Consider the following 21,723-nt stretch of genomic DNA (forward strand, 5'->3'; position numbering starts at 1 on the left):
TGCCATCTTTAGAGTGCAGACAGTCATGCTGTCATTCAGGAGGATCTTGACAGACTGGAGAAAGAGGTTGACAGGAATTCCATGCATTTCAATAAAGAGAAAAAACAAAGTCCTCTATTGAGGAAGAAGATTCTCATCCGCCAGTACACAGTGGAGACTGACCAACTGAAAAGCAGCTTGACAGAAAGGGACCTGGGAGTCCAAGTTAAAGATGAGCCAACAATGTGACCTTGCAGTAAAGGTGGCCAGCAATATTCACTGTTGTGTTAGGAAGAGCTTTGTCAATAGGTCAAAGGATGTTATTATTCGACTCTATCCAGTAACGGTGAGACCACATGTAGACCACTTGTCTGTTTCCAAGCATTGCAGTACAAGAGAGAAATGGACATACAGAAGTGAGTGCAGAGGAAGTCCACAAAGATGATGAGCATTGGAGCATCTGTCATGTGAGCAGAGGCTGAGAGCCCTGTGTCACCTGCTGCACTGATTTGACGATGGCCATTAAGGTCTCCCCGGTGGTGGTGACCCTGCCAGGCCCCATCCTTGCTTCTTTCCCTCAGAGCACAGCTGTGGAATCCCCTCTGTCAGTTGCTGTTGGGAGTTGCCTCAGAGCTGGAGGGGCTCCCATTTCTTCTGGGGGCTCCCTTGGTCTGGGGGCAGGATCAGGTCTGTGATTGATTTCCCCTCCCCTCCACTGTAGTCTGAACCAAAAGAAAAAGGAAAGAGCAAGGGGGAAGGAGAAATAAGGGAAAATAGGGGAAGGGTAAATAGGGGAAGGGGAAGTAAATGGGAGGGAGGAGGGAAAGCAAAGGGGAAGGTTTGGGAAGTCAGCAAAATTGTGTTCAGAACTCTTGAGGAGCAGACAGTGTGGTTCCCCTCTAGGGAGTGAAAAATCTCAACAGAGATGCCATCCAGCTTCCGGTTGCAAAAAGCACTCAGGCTAATTCCCACCCCCAGAAAAAAAAAAGCAAGCCAATCAAGCCAAACATAACCCGACAAAACCCAACTCAGCTGCATCCAACCCAGTGCTGTGCAATTCAACCCAGCCTTCTCAAACAAACCAAACACAAAGTCAAACAATATCATTCCAAAATAAATCATATCAAATCAAATCAAATCAATCCACTTTAGACAAATTGACTCTCCCCTTCGTAACTCTTCTCTGGAAGGAGATATTCTGCTTTTCAATGTAAAAAGACCAGGGTCTGAGTCCTTGGTGAGCCTCTGCCTTCCCCCTTTTCCCAGCACCATGCTCCAATTCCGTTCTTCACCATGTCTCTCCTTTATCAAGGGGGACTCAGGGACAAAACATGCTGATGGCCAACAAGGAGGGGAGCTGCCAACAGAAGGAAGAAGAGTTACATTCTGGGGTCAGCAGCAAATAGAAACAGCCTTTGCCTCTGTTGATTACACTAAGGGTCCACGAGTCACCTGAAGGAAGGCAGCTCCTGGACAGATGGCCCTGGGGCTAATGCAAGACTTTTGTGCCATTCACAGCCAAGAAGCTGAGGCTTGTGCCTGAGCTTTTGTGCTGTGCTTGCTCATGGCTGCTCTGCCAGGGAAGACAAGCTGGGAGCCAAGGGTAGAAAAAAGGAAGAAGTGGCATCGGCCTTACCGACACGGATGTCTAGTATATCAAGCCTCACTACGTAGTGCTGGGGCAAGAGGGAATCTTCCCACTCCTCCCATTAATTTTTTTGGTTTTCTTTTCCACACAGGTGGGTATCAATGAAAGCCAAACCATAAAAATCTTCCTGCTATATTCTGAGGACAGTGGTAGGATGGGAAGGAACTGAAAAGAAAGACTTTTTTCCTGGAAAATTAGTGTGGCTGCCAGTATTTGGACAAAAAGGTGAATTTGTTTGGATTCCTGGAACACCTCTTCTCCTTGGCCGTTGCCCATGATGATGACCTTCCTCATTCTAGACAACACTTTCAGACTTTCCTCTCTTCACTTTCTTGTTCTTTGGTGGTAGTTACATGAGAGGGGAGAAGAGAAAAACCAAATGGACAGGAAAGATACAAGTACACAACTTCCTATTAAAGCTCCATGGTTTCCAGCTGGACAGTGGGGGAAAAAACAAGACACAAATACGAGGAATACTTTATGAACTGTAGGAAAACATGCCAGGTTCTGAGAACATGCCTTCCTGCCCTGCAGCTGGGCATCCCTGCTGCTCCCTGCCACCATACCCCTTGCCTGGTGCAGCATGCTGTGCAAAAGTCACAGAGTGCAACCTGAGAGCAAAGGGGCTGTTGGCAGCAACTTCCCCCAGCTCCACCAGCACAGGGCCCCTGCAGCTAATGCTGGCAGAAGCAGGAGCCTTCAAGTACAAAAGTGTCCATCAAGCAAGAGAGGCAGTGAATGAACGGGGTAGTCTCAACCTGGGATGGCCTCCTTCCGTGTAGGCTGCTCCCAAGGGGGCAGAGAACCTGCTGCAGAAATCCATCTGAAAGACGTCCCCTGTCCTGGGACAGGTCTAAGGGCTTGTCTGACTTAGACCCTGCTGTGAGTTCCCTGTGGCGGGCTGGCCAGGAGCTCCTCTGGGCACAGCAGCTACAGGATCTGCTCCATGCTGCGGCTCTGTGGCTTCAGACAGTCAGTTTGAGGCACAGCTCTGCCAGCAAGCTGCGAGACTTCTGCACCCTGCTTCGCCACCTCGCTCAAAATGGCACCGGTCCACTCCTGGGGGCACGGGGTTTGACATAAATTTGTTTTCTCTCTTTCCTTCACCTATTAAGCCATTTTTATCTTGAACCATGGATTTTCTCACTTTCACTTTTCCTGTTCTCTCCCCCGTCCTGCTGGGGTGGGGGGCAGGGGGGGAGGCAGTGAACTGGTGGCTGTGCAGGTGTTTAGTTGCTGGCTGTGATCAACCCACCTCAGCCCCAAGCTGCTGATACTGGATCAGCACTTCCCACCAGCACCCTCATTTGGCAGGCCATGGGAGAGAAACCAAAAGAGTACCGTGACTGAAGAGCCAGGCACCACCATGGAGAGACGCTGCTGAGAGAAAGCAGAGGCAGTCGCTCCCTCCTGCCTGGAGGGAGGAATGAAACAAAGCAGAAAGTTGTGTCTGCTACGTCCCTCACAGCTATGGGGCAGCACCTTGCCACTCTGCTCTTCTCTTGTCCCCAGTGAGGAAAGGATGCCTGGTGCAAAAAGGAAAAGAGAGAGTACTTCTTGATCAAAGAACTTTGATCCTGGAACCGAACAGTTCTGCTATTGCAATTAGGCGCCATCGCCCACATCAGCCACAAGAGTCACCAGTAGTCCTGTCACCTTTCCAGACCACATTAAAATCACCCAGTTCCCTGCTGTTGTCTCCTGGCTGGGGGAATCCAAGTGAGACATTTTCCTTTACTGGGGTAAATTAGGAGGATACTGAGCAGATCACACTCCTATCCCAAGTCTCTTACAGGATCACAGCCTTCTCTGTGGTGTCAGTGTCTGTGTAGCCCAGGGGTTGATAGTGGGTCCAATGCTGTTTAACATCTTCAGGAATAACCTGGACCATGAGCAGAGTGCACCCTCAGCAAGTTTGCAGATGGTACAAAACAGGGAAGAGGGGCTGGTAGGCCAGATGGCCACTGCCATTCAGGTGGACCTCTACAGACCTTTGCCATGCGGCTTGTAGGCTGTCTCACAGGAGACAGGTAGATGGGCATGTATTGAAGAACAAAGTGCTGGCTCTTTTGAGAACACAAAGAGAAAGGCATGAACGCTTCCAGGGGAGGTAATTATTTTATTTCTATCACAGCAACGGTGGGAGAAAATTGTAGAATCCTTCATCCCGTCTGATGCTGGGAACCCCAAGACGGTGCAGCCATTGGTCAGCGCATGGCACACTGCACAGATGCTGTCCGTGGTGGTATGCACAAGCTCTGCATTTGCTTGCACTTTTGCAAGAGCCTTGATTACAATACAGCTTCAGTATGTTAACAGTCACTGGTAGCAGTCAGGCCTGAAATGTGGAGTTAGTTTTGAAGATCTGTCCCTTGGGTGACAGCTCCTAATATTCTTAGCACATTAATAAAACTAGAGTTCCTGGGAACAGTGAACACAGTTGGTGCTAGAAGCCGTTGTGTAGGGAGTCTTGCAGCAGGCATTGTATTTGTGGAGTTCATGAATGTCGTGGTTTAACCCCAGCAGGCAACTAAGCACCGCACACCTGCTTGCCTTGGTGGGATGGGGAGAGGCTCAGAAGGGTAAAAAGGAGAAAATTCATGGGTTGAGATAAAGGCAATTTAACAGGTAAAGCAAAATCTGCACATGCAAGCAAAGCAAAACAAGGAATTTGCTCAGTACTTCCCTTCAGCAGGCAGGTGTTCAGCCATCTCCAGCAAAACAGGGCTTCATCATGCGTCATGGTTACTTGGGAAGACAAATGCCGTAACTCCAAATGTCTTCCCCTTCCTTATTCTTCTCCCAGCTTTGTATGCTGAGCATGACGTCATACACTATGGAATATCACTTTTTGGTCAGTTGGGGTCAGCTGTCCCGGCTGTGTCCACTCCCAGTTTCTTGTACACCCGCAGCATATTCGCTGGTGGGGTGGTGTGAGAAGCAAAAAAAGGCTTTGACTCTGTGTAAACACTGCTCAGCAGTAACTAAAACACTATTATCAGCACTATTTCCAGCACAAACCCAACACATACTATGATGAAAATTAACTCGACTCCAGCCAAAACCAGCACAGTGACCTTGAACAGGCCACGTCTGCTTAATCAGGCCTTGTACTTAAGGCTCATCGTGTTAGCGTATCAGCTGGAGCGCCCCGTGCCAGTCTCCTTTGTAGAAGTCTGTGTGGAAATTGCACTGATGATCTATACTTTGGGGACAGAGCCAAACAACTCAGGTGCCAACACTGAAGATGATCAGACAACTACCAGCTCAACAGGTAATAGTGGGAAAGAGGAAATACTCCTTTCTCCTGCCTGACTCTGTCCTCATTGTAGCCCCAACCCAGTGTCTTGCTTGTTGCTGTTGTTGCTGTTGTTGCTCAAGAAGGGCTTGTCCTATGAAATTCTGTAATGGAGAAGAGGGAGAAGGAGATGTGCTGGCATGTCTTAGTTGCACTTTCTCTTGTGACAATGAAGAGAAGAGAAGCTGGAGCAGAAGAGATAAGATCAGGGAAGACAAGTGAGTTTGTATGAAAGGAAGTCAATGTAATGGTTTCCAAGTTGGAAGTGAGGAAATGTGCCTAAGACAAACAAAACAAAACCAATGAAACAAACAAAAATGCTTTAAATGGCTTCTATGCGTGAAAGACTGTTGACGCTTGCATTCAGACAGCCTGACTTGCATTCAGACCTGACTCCCTGTGGCCTGCTGACAGACAGATTCCTGCCCATGGATGGGTAGGATGTAGAAGGGTATGCTGGCCTTCGGTCTTCACTGCTTTACTCATCTCAAAGCACCTCTCATCTTCTCAGCCTCAAAATGTCATAATGAGGAGCTAGGAACCAGGATTCGTTATGGCTGTCACATGTCCAGGAGGGCAAGTGGCGTAGAGCAGGGGAGGGCAATGGCAAGAAGGAACTCAAAAGAGCTCATTTCCCCATGTTGGTTGGAGAATTAAAAGATCTAAGCCAGGATGGAGTGACTAGAGGGAGTCTTTTCTCCACAGCCTCTCAAGAATCCTTCTCCCACACACAGCTGGGACTGCTACCTGCATGGCATAAGCACTTTTTTTCTCAGTAGGGAGCAGCATTTGGGTGTAAATGAGCTCAAGGCCCAGAGTGAACAGAGGGCCTTGAGCCTGCACAGTTGAATTTAAAAAAAAAAATCAAACCATTATTGCTCTGGCTGTGGAGGAACAAATCATATAATTTCTAAGCCTCTGTTTCCCTCATTCAGAGGATGGACCTGCGGGTTGTTCCAGGCCACGTTGAAAAGTATTCACTTTACGGCAAACTAATAAGTCAAAAGGACACAATTAGGGTTTTGCTCCTTAAATGTCCTTCTTCCTCTTATCGCCCACAGGGCCTTCCAATCTAAATGTGCTATGGATTTGGCAGTTTGACACAGCAATGCTTGTCCTTAACAGACTTCACTCCCCAGTGTTCTAGAGTTTAGAGGTTTAGAGTACCTGGAGATCCATGCTTTCAACAGCCAAAGGATAGAGACAAAAGTTTTGTCTTGGGAACTGGCTGCAAAACTTCCATTTCAGCTTCCTCAAACATGTCTCAGGAGAGGTAGCAGCAGAGCTCAGGTGTTGACCATGTGTCTTTTCTGTGTTTTCATCTTAGAGAGTACCTGCAATGCAACAAGGACCATGTCTCTAGGGCTGCTGAAGAAATACCAAATACTTCATTCCCTCCTAGATCTAGTGGGTGCAACATGGAAACAAGGAAAGGACTGCAGAGATAGGTAAAAAATTTCTTTGCTTGACTGGAATTTTTCCCATGGTCATTGAATTGTCCCAAACAAGCTGAGTTCCACTGTGTCTGGACAGTTTCTTTGGTTTCTTGAACTCAACTATCACCAAATTTCTACTAAGGGCTTAGTACAGTAGTTTACAATGCAGCATCAGTGACTGAGACAAAGCTAATGTCAAAGTTCTTTTTATTTTTCTCAGATAGCGAATGTTCCCTTCAGAAAATATTATTAAGGTCAGTTTAATCTAATTCATTATAAGAAATTACAGCCATGCCTGAGAACTTGTGATATGTGCTTTTTATGATTGAGTGTGTGGGACAGCATTGTCATTAGTGGTGATTTTTTTTTTTTTAAGTATGGAAAATGTTTTAGTATTTACATCAGTTTAAGAGGAAAAACAAAGCATCCTGAATGTTAAAATTTGGTAGAATGTTTTAGAGTTGGCCATCTGCATTCTCAAGGCAGATTCTTTTGAATTCCTGTATGCAGGATTGAGAGATTCTTTTGAAAATGCATGCTAACAGCAACCCATATTTTTGTTAGAAATATAAAAGTAAAGGAATGTTTACTTGAAAAGAAATTACCAGGGGGAGTAGAGGCAGAGAGAGCTGTGCGAAAGGGTAGAACAGGAGATCTGCAAAAAGTTTGGAAAAGTAAAGGTAGAAGGGTCAAATAGAGGTGATGAGAATGAGGAAGGGATGATTCCCAGGTAAACCGGGTCCCACCTTAAAGTACAGGTTGTACCATGCTGTGCTGTACTGTGAAGTATATGACCCAGTGCTATCAATAACTGTTTGTAATAATTCTACTTCTGATAATGCATGTATGCAGAATCACGCAATCATTGGACTTGTGCTTTCTTTTCAACAGATATATTCCAGGAGATACCTGATACAACTGATCTCACCTCATCTTAGACACTGATAGACATCTGTACCTGAACTGACTATTGAGGCACCTGTGACAGCTGATGAAAAGAAATACTTTCTTCTAATGGGTGATTTGTCACAGGTCCATTTTAAGCTTTTACCTCAGAACAAGGCACCTTTGTCCCCTGCAAGTGCCTATTTCCACCACTGGAGACTGATTTTCTCCTTAATTTACCTCTGTGTAAATCAGTTGAGGCAAACTCTAATCCTGAAAAAGCTTTTTTTAAAAAAATGCACATTCTTTGGGCCATTTTCTGTTTCAACTCAGGAGGCTGGTATGAAGCCTTTCTTTTCTGTACTGAGCACAGAATAGTCTAAAGGCTTGTAGGCATGATCATGATGAAGGGGCCTGAGAGATTACAGAATCTTTCTTGAGCCATTTTATCTGGTCATAACAGGCATTGATTTACCCCAAATTCCATGCCTAGGAGTTAGGAGGTGTCTAAACACAGTTGCTCAGTTTCATTGTATAGCCTCGTTAGGTTCCTGGCAGACTTCCAGTTGAATAGAGTGAGACTTCTCTCAATCCTGCTGAAGAACCTGTGGGATTGTCTTGGATAACTGAGACATATAAACCAGCACAGGACACGTATGTATAAGCACCTAAATGTCCATGCATACAAAGTGATCTGAACTTGTCATCCAATGCTACCTAAGCTTTCAAATGGAAGAGTACACCATGACAGGTCGTCTCTTTCATTTTAAGATTTATGACTGTTATATGTGTCCAAACTCCAATGCAAGGTGAGAGTAGAATGAAAGTGTTTAAACTAAAATCCTGCACAGATCAACTATTGTTCTTATAGAACATGCACATAGCACAGACATCATACCAGGTTAGTATCAAATGGGTGGGAGGACGGAAAAACTGTCTTATGGGCTGCTGGACAGGTTGGGTGGGATTTGTCCTCATTGTTTAGCAAGACATGTAAGATTACAGCATCTGAAACACAGAAATCACACCAGTGATTGAGAAGCCTAAGCACAGGTCTACAGATTCAGATATCATGGGCTATCCAGCATATACACGCAAAGCTCAGAAATATAACACAAGAGCCACAGGAGTGCACCCTGTCTTCACTACATGGCAGATGGTGGCCAGGGTGCAGACCATCAGTCTTCTCAAAAAGCAGTAGATGCCTTACTTTAGTACTGTAATTGATTCTCTGAATTTCATGTAAGGTGCTGCTAAAAAAAAAAATAAATAAAAAGGAGCCATTTGGCTTCCTTAAGAAGTGTGCTATACTGTTTCGTTGTTGCCACTGTGTCTTTATTGTTCCAAGATTAAATCTTCTGAATAAGGGACCACTGGAAAGAAAACTTGCGGTCATGTTTGTTATCCTGTTTTTTTTTCGCATCACCCAGATATGAAAGTCATCTTCTTCATCATGTTTCTATGTATTTACATTATCACGGTGCTAGGAAAACTAACAATTCTTCTTGTACTGAACATGGACTCTGTGCTCAACACCCCGCATGTAGGTCTTCCTCGGGATCTTGTCGTTTCTGGAGATCTGCTACACCTCTGTCACCCTGCCCACAGTGCTGGTCAATCTTCTCTCGAGTTATACATCCATGTCTTTTGCAGGTTAGATGTCTTCTATTCTTTGGGGCAACTGAGTGCTGCCTCTTAGCTGTCATGTCATACGACTGCTACCAAACCCTCTGCATGAATAAGAAGGCATGCATGCAGTTGGCTGCTTCCTCATGGATATGTGTCAACCTTGTGGTACTTGGGCACATTCCATTTATTTTCTCTTAGCCCTTCTGTGGCTCCAACGTGATCAAATATTTCTTCTGTGAGATCCAGCCAGTGCTGATGCTGATGTGTGTGGACACTTACTGGAATGAACTACAGATCATTCTGGCTGCTGCCTTTGTTATCGTGATGCCTTTTCTGCTCATTTTGGTGTCCTATGGCCTCATCGTTCCGTCCATCCTCAAAATCAGATCTGCCAAAGGAAGGTATAAGGCATTCTCCGCTTGCTTCTCTCATCTCACTGTAGTGACATTATTCTATGGGACAGTTGTGTTCATCTACATACATCCCAAATGCAGCTATTCTCTGGATGTGGACAAGGTGCTCTCTCTCTGTTCTATTCCGCAGTGACCCCTATACTGAACCCTGTAATCTACAGCCTTAGGAATAGGGAGGTAAAATGGGCTCTATTAAAAAGAGAATGAAGCTAATTTCACCCCAACTCCTATGTGAGTTTGCCTCAGCTGAACAGCCACCCACAAATATCTCACTCAGAAGCGGCACTGGCACATTGCCAGAGGCATATAGGAAAGATCAGTGACAGGACTTTAGTATAGGAAAGTAATCAGATCACCTGAGTTCAGAAAAGTAATTAGGTCTGTGGTGGCATTTGAAGCACATAGCATCCAGCTGCTCTTACAGAAAATGTGTATGTCTATTAAGTTACAGTTGCCAGTATGACATGAAGATCTCGGATACAGTAGGACATCTCATGTGATCCCAGGCATATACCTTTAGGCATAAGAATTACTCCCCAGATGTCTACGACATGCTAGAGGGAAGTGATGTCACCAAGAGGGACCTGGACAAGCTCCAGAAATTGGCCCATGTGAACCTCATGAGGATTTGTATCAGAAATAGCATGGCCAGCAGGGGTAGGGAAGTCGCTGTACTTGGCACTGGAGAGGCAGCACCTTGAGTACTGTGTGCAGTTTTGGGCCCCTCACTAGAAGAAGTACATTGAGGTGCTGGTGCATGTCCAGAGAACGGCAACGAAACTGGTGGAGTGTCAGGAGAGCAGGACTTATGAGGAGTGGCTGAGGGAAGTGAGGGTGTTTGGGCTGGAAAAGGAGGCTGAGGGGAGACCTTATTGCTCTTTACAACTATCTGAAAGGAGGTTGTAGTGAGGTGTGTGTGGGGGGGTTGGTCTCTTCTCCCAAGTAACAAGTAATAGGATGAGAAGAAATTACCTCAAGTTGTGCCAGGGGAAGTTTATATTGGTCGTTAAGAGAAATTTCTTTATGGAAAGAGTAGTCTAATATTGAAACAGGCTGTCGAGGTGGTGGAGCACCATCCCTGGAGGTATTTCAAAAACGTGTACATGTGGCACTTCAGGACATGGTTTAGTGAACTGGAACACCTCTCCTATGAAGAGAGGCTGAGAGAGTTCAGACTGGAGAAGCAAAGGCTCCAAGGAGACCTTATGGTGGCCTTCCAGTACCTAAAGGGAGCCTACAGGAAAGGTGGGGAAGGACTCTTTATCAACATCTGTAGTGACAGGTCAAAGGGAAAGTGTTTTAAAGTGACAAAGGGTAGGTATAGCTTGGACAGAAGGAAGAAATGTTTTATGATGAATGTGATCAGACAGTGCAAAAGGTGGCCCAGAGAAGTGTTCAAAGTCAAATTGTACAGGGCTTTAAGCAAACTGATCTAATAAGAGATGTCCCTGCCAATGGCGGGGGGGGGGGAGAATTAGATGCTGTTTAAAAGTCTCTTCCAACGCAAACTGTTCAATGGTTCTGTTATTCTATGATAAAAGTTAATCTGGCCGGCTTGATTCAATTGTGTGTATTCAGAGGTACCTACTGCCACCTGATATCCCCTGGGATTTTCATAGGCTTGGAGCTATGACACTGGATGTACAGAAGACATACTGCCTTCTGCAGTAGTGCCTGGGGAGCAGGCAGGATGCTGGGGGACATCGACAATAGCATAGACACCTACTGCTTCATACATGGGTTGAGCCACGGAGTGATACATGAGACCCAATGCATGTCTCTCCTTTATAAGCAAACGAATCTTCCAGGCTGACGCCTGCATGGCCATGCTGAGCAAAAGAAGGGCTTGCCCTGGGGACTTCTCTCAACCCTTTCACTCTGTTAAAAACAGGATGTCAGCTGCCTGTGAAACTGCCCCATATCACTCCAGGTCACGCTTTGGACTGGCAGGACTTCTCAGTGCACAAAATCGCCACTTGCCATGCAGCTCACCTCATGCCTGTAGCCTGCATGATACTCTTTGGACGGCTCACCAACAGTGATACCTTTGAGTGAGCATCCCCTTCCCTAAACGGTCACAGCGGCACTACTTGGAGCGGCTGTTTTCCGGGCCCCACTGTCTCTTCGCTGGCTCGACCACAACTGCCTGCACTGATTCTGTACCTGGTGAACACAGAGCTGGGCACAGGGCAGGCAGCAGGAGAAAGAGGTCCCCCTGCCTCCATCAGCTTGTCTCCAAATGCACCTCTCTGCCTTTCCCCAGTGGGCCTTGCCTCTTCCGTCCTCTTCCACTCACTACGGACACTAGGTGGGAGACCAAGCAAACGTCCATTTCAAAGCAACCAGCCTGCACGGGGCCAGGGATGAAGCAAGGGCAGCGTGGAACGGCCGAGCATAAGTCTGTGCGTCGACCTCTGGAGAAAATCGCCAGCCCCACAGCACGCGTTGCCCAGGAGAATGTTGCAATTTCAGGAACAAGGACCACAAGGAGGCTCGGGCTGGGATGCAGCATTTCTTTAATGAGAACAGCAAGTGTCCATTTGGACGGGAGGGGGAAGAGCGCTGAGCATGAGAGGTCGAGGGCTCCACAGGGCAAGAGGACATCACCCTTTGCAAGCGGGATGCAAGGCGCTCCTTTCTCCCCGTTGCAGCTGCAGCCGGCGAGAATCCTCTCCCGTCTAGAGCAAGGGTGGGTGAAGTATGTTGCCTCGGTCAACAGCAAAAGCTATGAAGCCCAGGAGGAGGATGAGGGGGCTACCTGGCGGTAGCAAGGAAGACACAGGAAGAATAAGAGCAAGAAGGGCACGATGTCAAGGGGTGACACACGGCTCCCTTCCATTCAGGGGGTGAGGCAGGTGTCCCACGCACTGGGAAACCACAGCCATCTCTCCGGTCCTGGAACCAGATCTCGTTTCTCCATTCCGGCTTGTTCTTTCCCGCATGAGCGATCCACTGGCCCTACCAGCACAGATTGCACGAACGCAGGGGCCCACACAGACCGCTCCCGAGGCCTGTGACTCTCCCAAATGCAAGGGTGGCCCCAGAAGAGACAGGAACCCCCCCGGCGCTGAGGGAGCTCCCAACAGCGGCTGACAGAGAGGATCCCACGGCTGTGCTCTGAGGGAAAGAGGTGAGGATGGGGCCCGGCAGGGTCACCACCACCGGAGACGGTTCGATCACGGAGGTGGAGTCAGCGCACCGCAGAACACAAGGCTCGTTGCAGCTGTTTGCAAGGGGGGCTGGTCCGCAGGGGAAAGGGAGGCAGGGTCTGTAGCAAGACATGTCTCGGCGAGGGAGGCAGAGCTGAAAGACAGAGCGGGGCATGAGCAGGAGACGGAAGCCTGGGAACGAGCACGGCTCGGAACCACAAGCGCACCTGCAGCCGGAGCACGGATGCAGTCGGACTTACCTAGCTGACTGAGGAGATGGCAGCAAGGACAGTGGATGACAGACCTGGAGGATGCATGGACTTTTATACCCTGTCTCCAAGCCCCGGGGGACCCGAAGCGTTCCTTATGCATGAAGCACTTGGCTAACTAGCAGTATTTGCTTGCAAAGCTCTCCTGGAGGGTGACATCTTTCCCCTTTTCATCTGAGAGAGTTTGCTCCCATCTAGCACGTGGGCAAGACTGAAATGTGCCCTTTGAGGTGCAGCAGTCATTATGTTGCTGCCTAAGGCCACAGGACGTTACTGTCCATCTCTTCTCAGCTGCTCACAGAGACGCTAAGCGGCATGCTGGCCACGCACATTCCTGAAGCACCACCACACCACACACACCTTCAGGCAGCTGTAATTCAGCTCCCAAAGTCACCTCACCATTGTCTCCAGCTCACGGCCCTGGCCTGAACAGCAGAGACTTGTACCCTTGGCAGCTATGCTTAGATACTTTGGCAATGGCCAGCCAGCCTCTTTTTGGCTCATCCGCTCTTCCAGTCTTCCACTTCCCTGGACCCAGAAAGGGAACTATTTCACTCTGATGCTGACCCCACAAAAGCACCTGGGAGCTCTGGTTCCCTGTCTTTACCACACCCCACAGAGGCTGTTGGCCTCCAGGATGAGCATGAGGAGAAAAACAAATCCATGTTGGCTTGGGTCACCCTCAGGCAAGGAGTCATAAGGCTCTTTGAACAACTGCCCATTCCTTTGATAGACTTGTTTTTCAGTAAACCCTCTGAGCTGAGCTCATATGCCCGGTGGGAAGAAGAAAAGCAAAGGTGACATCTCTAGGAACAACACCATTCATGTCCAGGAGTGGAACAGCTGGGCCTTCCTGATGCGACTGACCAGCTCAGCTCTTTGGCCTCCCCTTTGATGTACAGCTGACATCTGTATGACTTGGGCAGAGGGTGAGCCGCAAGGACTGCTGAACATGGTGATCATCACACGCCTCACTGAATGCGTATAGAATTATAGGACCGTAGAATTGTTCGGGTTGGAAGGGATGTTTAAAGGTCATCTAGTCCAACTCCCCTGCAACGAGCACAGGGAGATCTTCTGCTAGACCAGGTTGCTCGGAGCCCCTTCCATCCTGACCTTGAATGTGTCCAGGGATGGGGCTTCTACCACCTTGTCACGGTTTGAGGCTGGGCCGGCCACTAACGAATGACAGACGCTCTCTACTAACCCCTCTCCCCTCCCAAAAGGGAAAAGGAGAGAGAACGAGGGAGAGAGACTTTACGGTTTGGAAAAGAAAACTAAAACAGCTTTAATGGAACAATAACAATAAAAGAAAAGATAAAAAATAAGAATAAGGGAAAAATATGAAATATATACAATATGTACAAATATATACAAAACCAATACCGAACCCAACTCCCCCCCACCCTGATGACAATACGTCACCACCACACCGCAGGGCTGGCACTGGGGCAGTCCCAGGCTGGACTCGGCAGCAGACAGGGATGGGATACAGGAGCTGGACTCAGGGATGCACGGATCAGTCCTCCTCAGATGTCGGCCATCGAAGAAGAGAGGAAGAGATGAAGAGGCGAAGAGAGCGAGACCCTCGTGGTCTCTCAGCTTTATACTGAATATGACGTATATGGGATGGAACACTCTGTTGGTCAGGTTTGGGTCACTTGTCCAGTTCGCTCCTCCCTGTAGGTGCGACCATTTTCACTCCTGGCACCCCAACTTGGAGTACAAGATTTAGCAGTGACCTTGGTCGCCATAAGAACAAGTATAAGCAAGGGCCTCTCTGCATACCATTCCTTGGTACGAACTATAAACACCAGGCCTTATCACTGCTAGGAGCAATCACTGTCTGGAAAAACAGGCTGCTGTTTCAGAAAATGCTGTTAGTTAGAGGAGACTTAACTGAAAAGTTAAAAGCACTAAAACAGAATTAGTTCTAATTTAGCCCAAACCAGGACACACCTCTCCGGGCAATCCATTCTAGCGTTTTACCACCCACATTGTAAAAAAATTTCTTCCTTATATCTAGTCTAAATCTTTCTTCTTTTGCTTCAAAACCATTACTCCTTGTCCTATCACAAACAGGCCCTGCTAAAAAGCTTGTCCCCCGTCTTTCTTACAAGCCCTCGGCAAGTAGTGAAAGGCCGCAATAAGGTCTCCCCAGAGCCTTCTCTTCTCCAGGATAAACAGCTCTGACTCTCTCAGTGTTTCTTATCAGGAGAGATATTCCATCCCTCTGATCATCTTTGTGTCCCTCCTCTGGACCCACTCCAACAGGTCCACATCTTTCTGTCCTAAGGACTCCAGAGGTGGATGCAGTACTCCCTGGGGGTGGGTGGGGGGGAGTGTCTCACCAGAGCGGAGTACAGGGGCAGAATGACCTCCCCTGACCTGCTCGTCATCGTTCTTCTGATGCAGTCCACGATACGGCTGGCCTTCTGGGCTGCAAGCCCACATTGCTGGCTCATGTCCAGCTTTTTATCCACCAACACCCCCAAGTCCTTCCTGGCTGGCCCCTCTCAATCCCTTCATCCCCCAGCCTTTATTGATTCCGGTGGTTACCCTGATCCAGGTGTGAAAGTTCACACTTGGCCTTGTTGAACCTCATGAGTTACACATGGGCACACTTCTGTATCTTGTTCCATTCCCTCTGGATGGCATCTCATCCCTCTGATGTGTCAATCGCACCATTCATCTTGGTGTCATGTGCAAACTTGCTGAGGGTGCACTCTGTCCTGCTATGTCATTGATGAAGATATTAAACATTAAGTGTTAAAAGTATGTGAACAGCTGCATGCTCATGCACAGCTGACACACACACACAGAGGGACATATATAAAGCAATATGTCCTTGTTGGGAAACCGAGCCAAGCTGCACCCAAGCAAACCCAGCTGAGTTGCATCCATCTCAGCACAGTGTCACCCACCCCAACCTTCCCAAAGCAAACAAACACAAACTCAAAAACTACCATTCTATACTAAGCCAAATCAAATGAAGCTGCTTGTCCTGGGTTTGGCTAGGATAACGTTAACTTTCACAAGATGCTGGGTGGGAGCACAGCCAGGACAAAATAGGCAAAGGATATTTGATACCATACTAACATCATGCTCAGGGGAGACAGGCGAGGAGGGGTGGGGACATGCAAGGCTCAGGAAGGCAACTGGCATCTGGGCTTGGGTGGTGAGCCTTTGCAGTGTGTGTCACTTGGAATATATATTATTCCACTAGTATTGTTGTTATTACTGTTGCTTCTTCTCTCCTGTGTTGTTCTATTAAACTATCCTTATTTCACTCCACAAGGTTTCTCCTTTTTTCTCCCGATTCTCCTCCCCATCCCACTGGGGATGGAGTGAGTGAGCCGCCCATGGTGCTTTGTTGCCTAAACCACATGCTTTTTGGTGCCCAACTTGGGGCTTGAGAAATTCAAGATAAGGACAGTAATTGGAAGAGGTAACATGGAAAATATAGACTGGACTTGGTAATGTTAATGAAATAATCATGGGGATTTTTGTTGTCATAATTGTGGTGCAGGGATGAGGAGTGGATTGTGTAAATTGTCCATTTTTGTTTGGTAATATGATGATGTTGTTTTAATATTGGTATGGGGAAGGTCTTTTGTTGATGCCAGTGATGTTGGTGAAGATTTTGTGATAACTCTTAAATCTGTGATTTTCAGAGTCAAGGGCTGGAATGTGGTGGGTTGCTCAAATTCGGACCTGCCTCTGCCCAAGGCCAGGTCAATCAGCACCTCTCAGAGTGAAAGAACCTGTTGGGTGAGTTTTTGGTTTGTGAGTCTTTGGTTTTGAACTGAGAGGAGGGGGATGTGAGAGAAACAACCCTTTAGACACCCAGGTCAGTGAGGAAGGGGAGGGGGAAGGTGTGCCGGAGCAGAGACTCCCCTGCAGCCCATGGTGAGATTGCAGGCTGAGCCCCTGAAACCTGTAGAGATCAATGGTGGCCCAGATGTTTGCCTACAGCCTGTGGAGGACCTCAGGCTGGAGCAAAGGACTGTGCCCGAAGCAGGCCGTGACTGTGAGGAAGCCCGCACTGGAGCAGCCTGTCACTGGGAGGGCGGCAGCCTGCAGGAAGGATCCACGCTGGGGCGGTTCGTGGAGACCTGCAGCCTCGCGGGAAGGACTCGCAGTGGAGCAGGTCATGGAGAACCCAGGTGCAGGACCTTACAGTTGACCTTGTTAAACTTCATGGGGTTTGCACAGGCCCACCTCTTCAAGCCTGTCAAGTTCCCTCTGGATGGCCTCCCTTCCCTCCAGCATGTCAACCGCACCACTCAGCTTGGTGTCATCCATAAACTTGCTGAGGGTGTACCCGATACAGTTGTCCATGTCTATGTCCCCGACAAAGAGGTTAAATAACACTGGTCCCAGTACAGAACCCTGAGAGATATGACTTGCCACTGGTCTTCACCTGGACGTTGTATCCTGGGCTGCATCAAAAGAACTGTGACCAGCAGGTCAGGGGAGGTCATTCTGCCCCTGTACTCCGCTCTGGTGAGACACTCCCCCCCACCCACCCCCAGGGAGTACTGCATCCACCTCTGGAGTCCTTAGGACAGAAAGATGTGGACCTGTTGGAGTGGGTCCAGAGGAGGGACACAAAGATGATCAGAGGGATGGAATATCTCTCCTGATAAGAAACACTGAGAGAGTCAGAGCTGTTTATCCTGGAGAAGAGAAGGCTCTGGGGAGACCTTATTGCGGCCTTTCACTACTTGCCGAGGGCTTGTAAGAAAGACGGGGGACAAGCTTTTTAGCAGGGCCTGTTTGTGATAGGACAAGGAGTAATGGTTTTGAAGCAAAAGAAGAAAGATTTAGACTAGATATAAGGAAGAAATTTTTTTACAATGTGGGTGGTAAAACGCTAGAATGGATTGCCCGGAGAGGTGTGTCCTGGTTTGGGCTAAATTAGAACTAATTCTGTTTTAGTGCTTTTAACTTTTCAGTTAAGTCTCCTCTAACTAACAGCATTTTCTGAAACAGCAGCCTGTTTTTCCAGACAGTGATTGCTCCTAGCAGTGATAAGGCCTGGTGTTTATAGTTCGTACCAAGGAATGGTATGCAGAGAGGCCCTTGCTTATACTTGTTCTTATGGCGACCAAGGTCACTGCTAAATCTTGTACTCCAAGTTGGGGTGCCAGGAGTGAAAATGGTCGCACCTACAGGGAGGAGCGAACTGGACAAGTGACCCAAACCTGACCAACAGAGTGTTCCATCCCATATACGTCATATTCAGTATAAAGCTGAGAGACCACGAGGGTCTCGCTCTCTTCGCCTCTTCATCTCTTCCTCTCTTCTTCGATGGCCGACATCTGAGGAGGACTGATCCGTGCATCCCTGAGTCCAGCTCCTGTATCCCATCCCTGTCTGCTGCCGAGTCCAGCCTGGGACTGCCCCAGTGCCAGCCCTGCGGTGTGGTGGTGACGTATTGTCATCAGGGTGGGGGGGGAGTTGGGTTCGGTATTGGTTTTGTATATATTTGTACATATTGTATATATTTCATATTTTTCCCTTATTCTTATTTTTTATCTTTTCTTTTATTGTTATTGTTCCATTAAAGCTGTTTTAGTTTTCTTTTCCAAACCGTAAAGTCTCTCTCCCTCGTTCTCTCTCCTTTTCCCTTTTGGGAGGGGAGAGGGGTTAGTAGAGAGCGTCTGTCATTCGTTAGTGGCCGGCCCAGCCTCAAACCGTGACAAGGTGGTAGAAGCCCCATCCCTGGACACATTCAAGGTCAGGATGGAAGGGGCTCCGAGCAACCTGGTCTAGCAGAAGATCTCCCTGTGCTCGTTGCAGGGGAGTTGGACTAGATGACCTTTAAACATCCCTTCCAACCCGAACAATTCTACGGTCCTATAATTCTATACGCATTCAGTGAGGCGTGTGATGATCACCATGTTCAGCAGTCCTTGCGGCTCACCCTCTGCCCAAGTCATACAGATGTCAGCTGTACATCAAAGGGGAGGCCAAAGAGCTGAGCTGGTCAGTCGCATCAGGAAGGCCCAGCTGTTCCACTCCTGGACATGAATGGTGTTGTTCCTAGAGATGTCACCTTTGCTTTTCTTCTTCCCACCGGGCATATGAGCTCAGCTCAGAGGGTTTACTGAAAAACAAGTCTATCAAAGGAATGGGCAGTTGTTCAAAGAGCCTTATGACTCCTTGCCTGAGGGTGACCCAAGCCAACATGGATTTGTTTTTCTCCTCATGCTCATCCTGGAGGCCAACAGCCTCTGTGGGGTGTGGTAAAGACAGGGAACCAGAGCTCCCAGGTGCTTTTGTGGGGTCAGCATCAGAGTGAAATAGTTCCCTTTCTGGGTCCAGGGAAGTGGAAGACTGGAAGAGCGGATGAGCCAAAAAGAGGCTGGCTGGCCATTGCCAAAGTATCTAAGCATAGCTGCCAAGGGTACAAGTCTCTGCTGTTCAGGCCAGGGCCGTGAGCTGGAGACAATGGTGAGGTGACTTTGGGAGCTGAATTACAGCTGCCTGAAGGTGTGTGTGGTGTGGTGGTGCTTCAGGAATGTGCGTGGCCAGCATGCCGCTTAGCGTCTCTGTGAGCAGCTGAGAAGAGATGGACAGTAACGTCCTGTGGCCTTAGGCAGCAACATAATGACTGCTGCACCTCAAAGGGCACATTTCAGTCTTGCCCACGTGCTAGATGGGAGCAAAATCTCTCAGATGAAAAGGGGAAAGATGTCACCCTCCAGGAGAGCTTTGCAAGCAAATACTGCTAGTTAGCCAAGTGCTTCATGCATAAGGAACGCTTCGGGTCCCCCGGGGCTTGGAGACAGGGTATAAAAGTCCATGCATCCTCCAGGTCTGTCATCCACTGTCCTTGCTGCCATCTCCTCAGTCAGCTAGGTAAGTCCGACTGCATCCGTGCTCCGGCTGCAGGTGCGCTTGTGGTTCCGAGCCGTGCTCGTTCCCAGGCTTCCGTCTCCTGCTCATGCCCCGCTCTGTCTTTCAGCTCTGCCTCCCTCGCCGAGACATGTCTTGCTACAGACCCTGCCTCCCTTTCCCCTGCGGACCAGCCCCCCTTGCAAACAGCTGCAACGAGCCTTGTGTTCTGCGGTGCGCTGACTCCACCTCCGTGATCGAACCGTCTCCGGTGGTGGTGACCCTGCCGGGCCCCATCCTCACCTCTTTCCCTCAGAGCACAGCCGTGGGATCCTCTCTGTCAGCCGCTGTTGGGAGCTCCCTCAGCGCCGGGGGGGTTCCTGTCTCTTCTGGGGCCACCCTTGCATTTGGGAGAGTCACAGGCCTCGGGAGCGGTCTGTGTGGGCCCCTGCGTTCGTGCAATCTGTGCTGGTAGGGCCAGTGGATCGCTCATGCGGGAAAGAACAAGCCGGAATGGAGAAACGAGATCTGGTTCCAGGACCGGAGAGATGGCTGTGGTTTCCCAGTGCGTGGGACACCTGCCTCACCCCCTGAATGGAAGGGAGCCGTGTGTCACCCCTTGACATCGTGCCCTTCTTGCTCTTATTCTTCCTGTGTCTTCCTTGCTACCGCCAGGTAGCCCCCTCATCCTCCTCCTGGGCTTCATAGCTTTTGCTGTTGACCGAGGCAACATACTTCACCCACCCTTGCTCTAGACGGGAGAGGATTCTCGCCGGCTGCAGCTGCAACGGGGAGAAAGGAGCGCCTTGCATCCCGCTTGCAAAGGGTGATGTCCTCTTGCCCTGTGGAGCCCTCGACCTCTCATGCTCAGCGCTCTTCCCCCTCCCGTCCAAATGGACACTTGCTGTTCTCATTAAAGAAATGCTGCATCCCAGCCCGAGCCTCCTTGTGGTCCTTGTTCCTGAAATTGCAACATTCTCCTGGGCAACGCGTGCTGTGGGGCTGGCGATTTTCTCCAGAGGTCGACGCACAGACTTATGCTCGGCCGTTCCACGCTGCCCTTGCTTCATCCCTGGCCCCGTGCAGGCTGGTTGCTTTGAAATGGACGTTTGCTTGGTCTCCCACCTAGTGTCCGTAGTGAGTGGAAGAGGACGGAAGAGGCAAGGCCCACTGGGGAAAGGCAGAGAGGTGCATTTGGAGACAAGCTGATGGAGGCAGGGGGACCTCTTTCTCCTGCTGCCTGCCCTGTGCCCAGCTCTGTGTTCACCAGGTACAGAATCAGTGCAGGCAGTTGTGGTCGAGCCAGCGAAGAGACAGTGGGGCCCGGAAAACAGCCGCTCCAAGTAGTGCCGCTGTGACCGTTTAGGGAAGGGGATGCTCACTCAAAGGTATCACTGTTGGTGAGCCGTCCAAAGAGTATCATGCAGGCTACAGGCATGAGGTGAGCTGCATGGCAAGTGGCGATTTTGTGCACTGAGAAGTCCTGCCAGTCCAAAGCGTGACCTGGAGTGATATGGGGCAGTTTCACAGGCAGCTGACATCCTGTTTTTAACAGAGTGAAAGGGTTGAGAGAAGTCCCCAGGGCAAGCCCTTCTTTTGCTCAGCATGGCCATGCAGGCGTCAGCCTGGAAGATTCGTTTGCTTATAAAGGAGAGACATGCATTGGGTCTCATGTATCACTCCGTGGCTCAACCCATGTATGAAGCAGTAGGTGTCTATGCTATTGTCGATGTCCCCCAGCATCCTGCCTGCTCCCCAGGCACTACTGCAGAAGGCAGTATGTCTTCTGTACATCCAGTGTCATAGCTCCAAGCCTATGAAAATCCCAGGGGATATCAGGTGGCAGTAGGTACCTCTGAATACACACAATTGAATCAAGCCGGCCAGATTAACTTTTATCATAGAATAACAGAACCATTGAACAGTTTGCGTTGGAAGAGACTTTTAAACAGCATCTAATTCTCCCCCCCCCCCGCCATTGGCAGGGACATCTCTTATTAGATCAGTTTGCTTAAAGCCCTGTACAATTTGACTTTGAACACTTCTCTGGGCCACCTTTTGCACTGTCTGATCACATTCATCATAAAACATTTCTTCCTTCTGTCCAAGCTATACCTACCCTTTGTCACTTTAAAACACTTTCCCTTTGACCTGTCACTACAGATGTTGATAAA

General features: G+C 48.8%; 1 protein-coding gene across 1 annotated transcript; it reads left to right on the forward strand.

Moving 5' to 3' along the window:
* Positions 1–4,663: 4,663 nt before the first annotated feature.
* Positions 4,664–9,495, forward strand: LOC104349720 (olfactory receptor 10C1). Its single transcript, XM_086471336.1, is given in 5 exon segments — positions 4,664–4,901; positions 8,677–8,786; positions 8,788–8,885; positions 8,887–9,394; positions 9,397–9,495. Coding segments are annotated over 5 exon segments (1,053 nt in total).
* The last annotated feature ends 12,228 nt before the right edge of the window (positions 9,496–21,723 follow it).

Source organism: Leptosomus discolor, chromosome 11 (assembly GCF_034619465.1).
Source record: "Leptosomus discolor isolate bLepDis1 chromosome 11, bLepDis1.hap2, whole genome shotgun sequence".
Classification (NCBI taxonomy): Eukaryota; Metazoa; Chordata; class Aves; order Leptosomiformes; family Leptosomidae; genus Leptosomus; species Leptosomus discolor.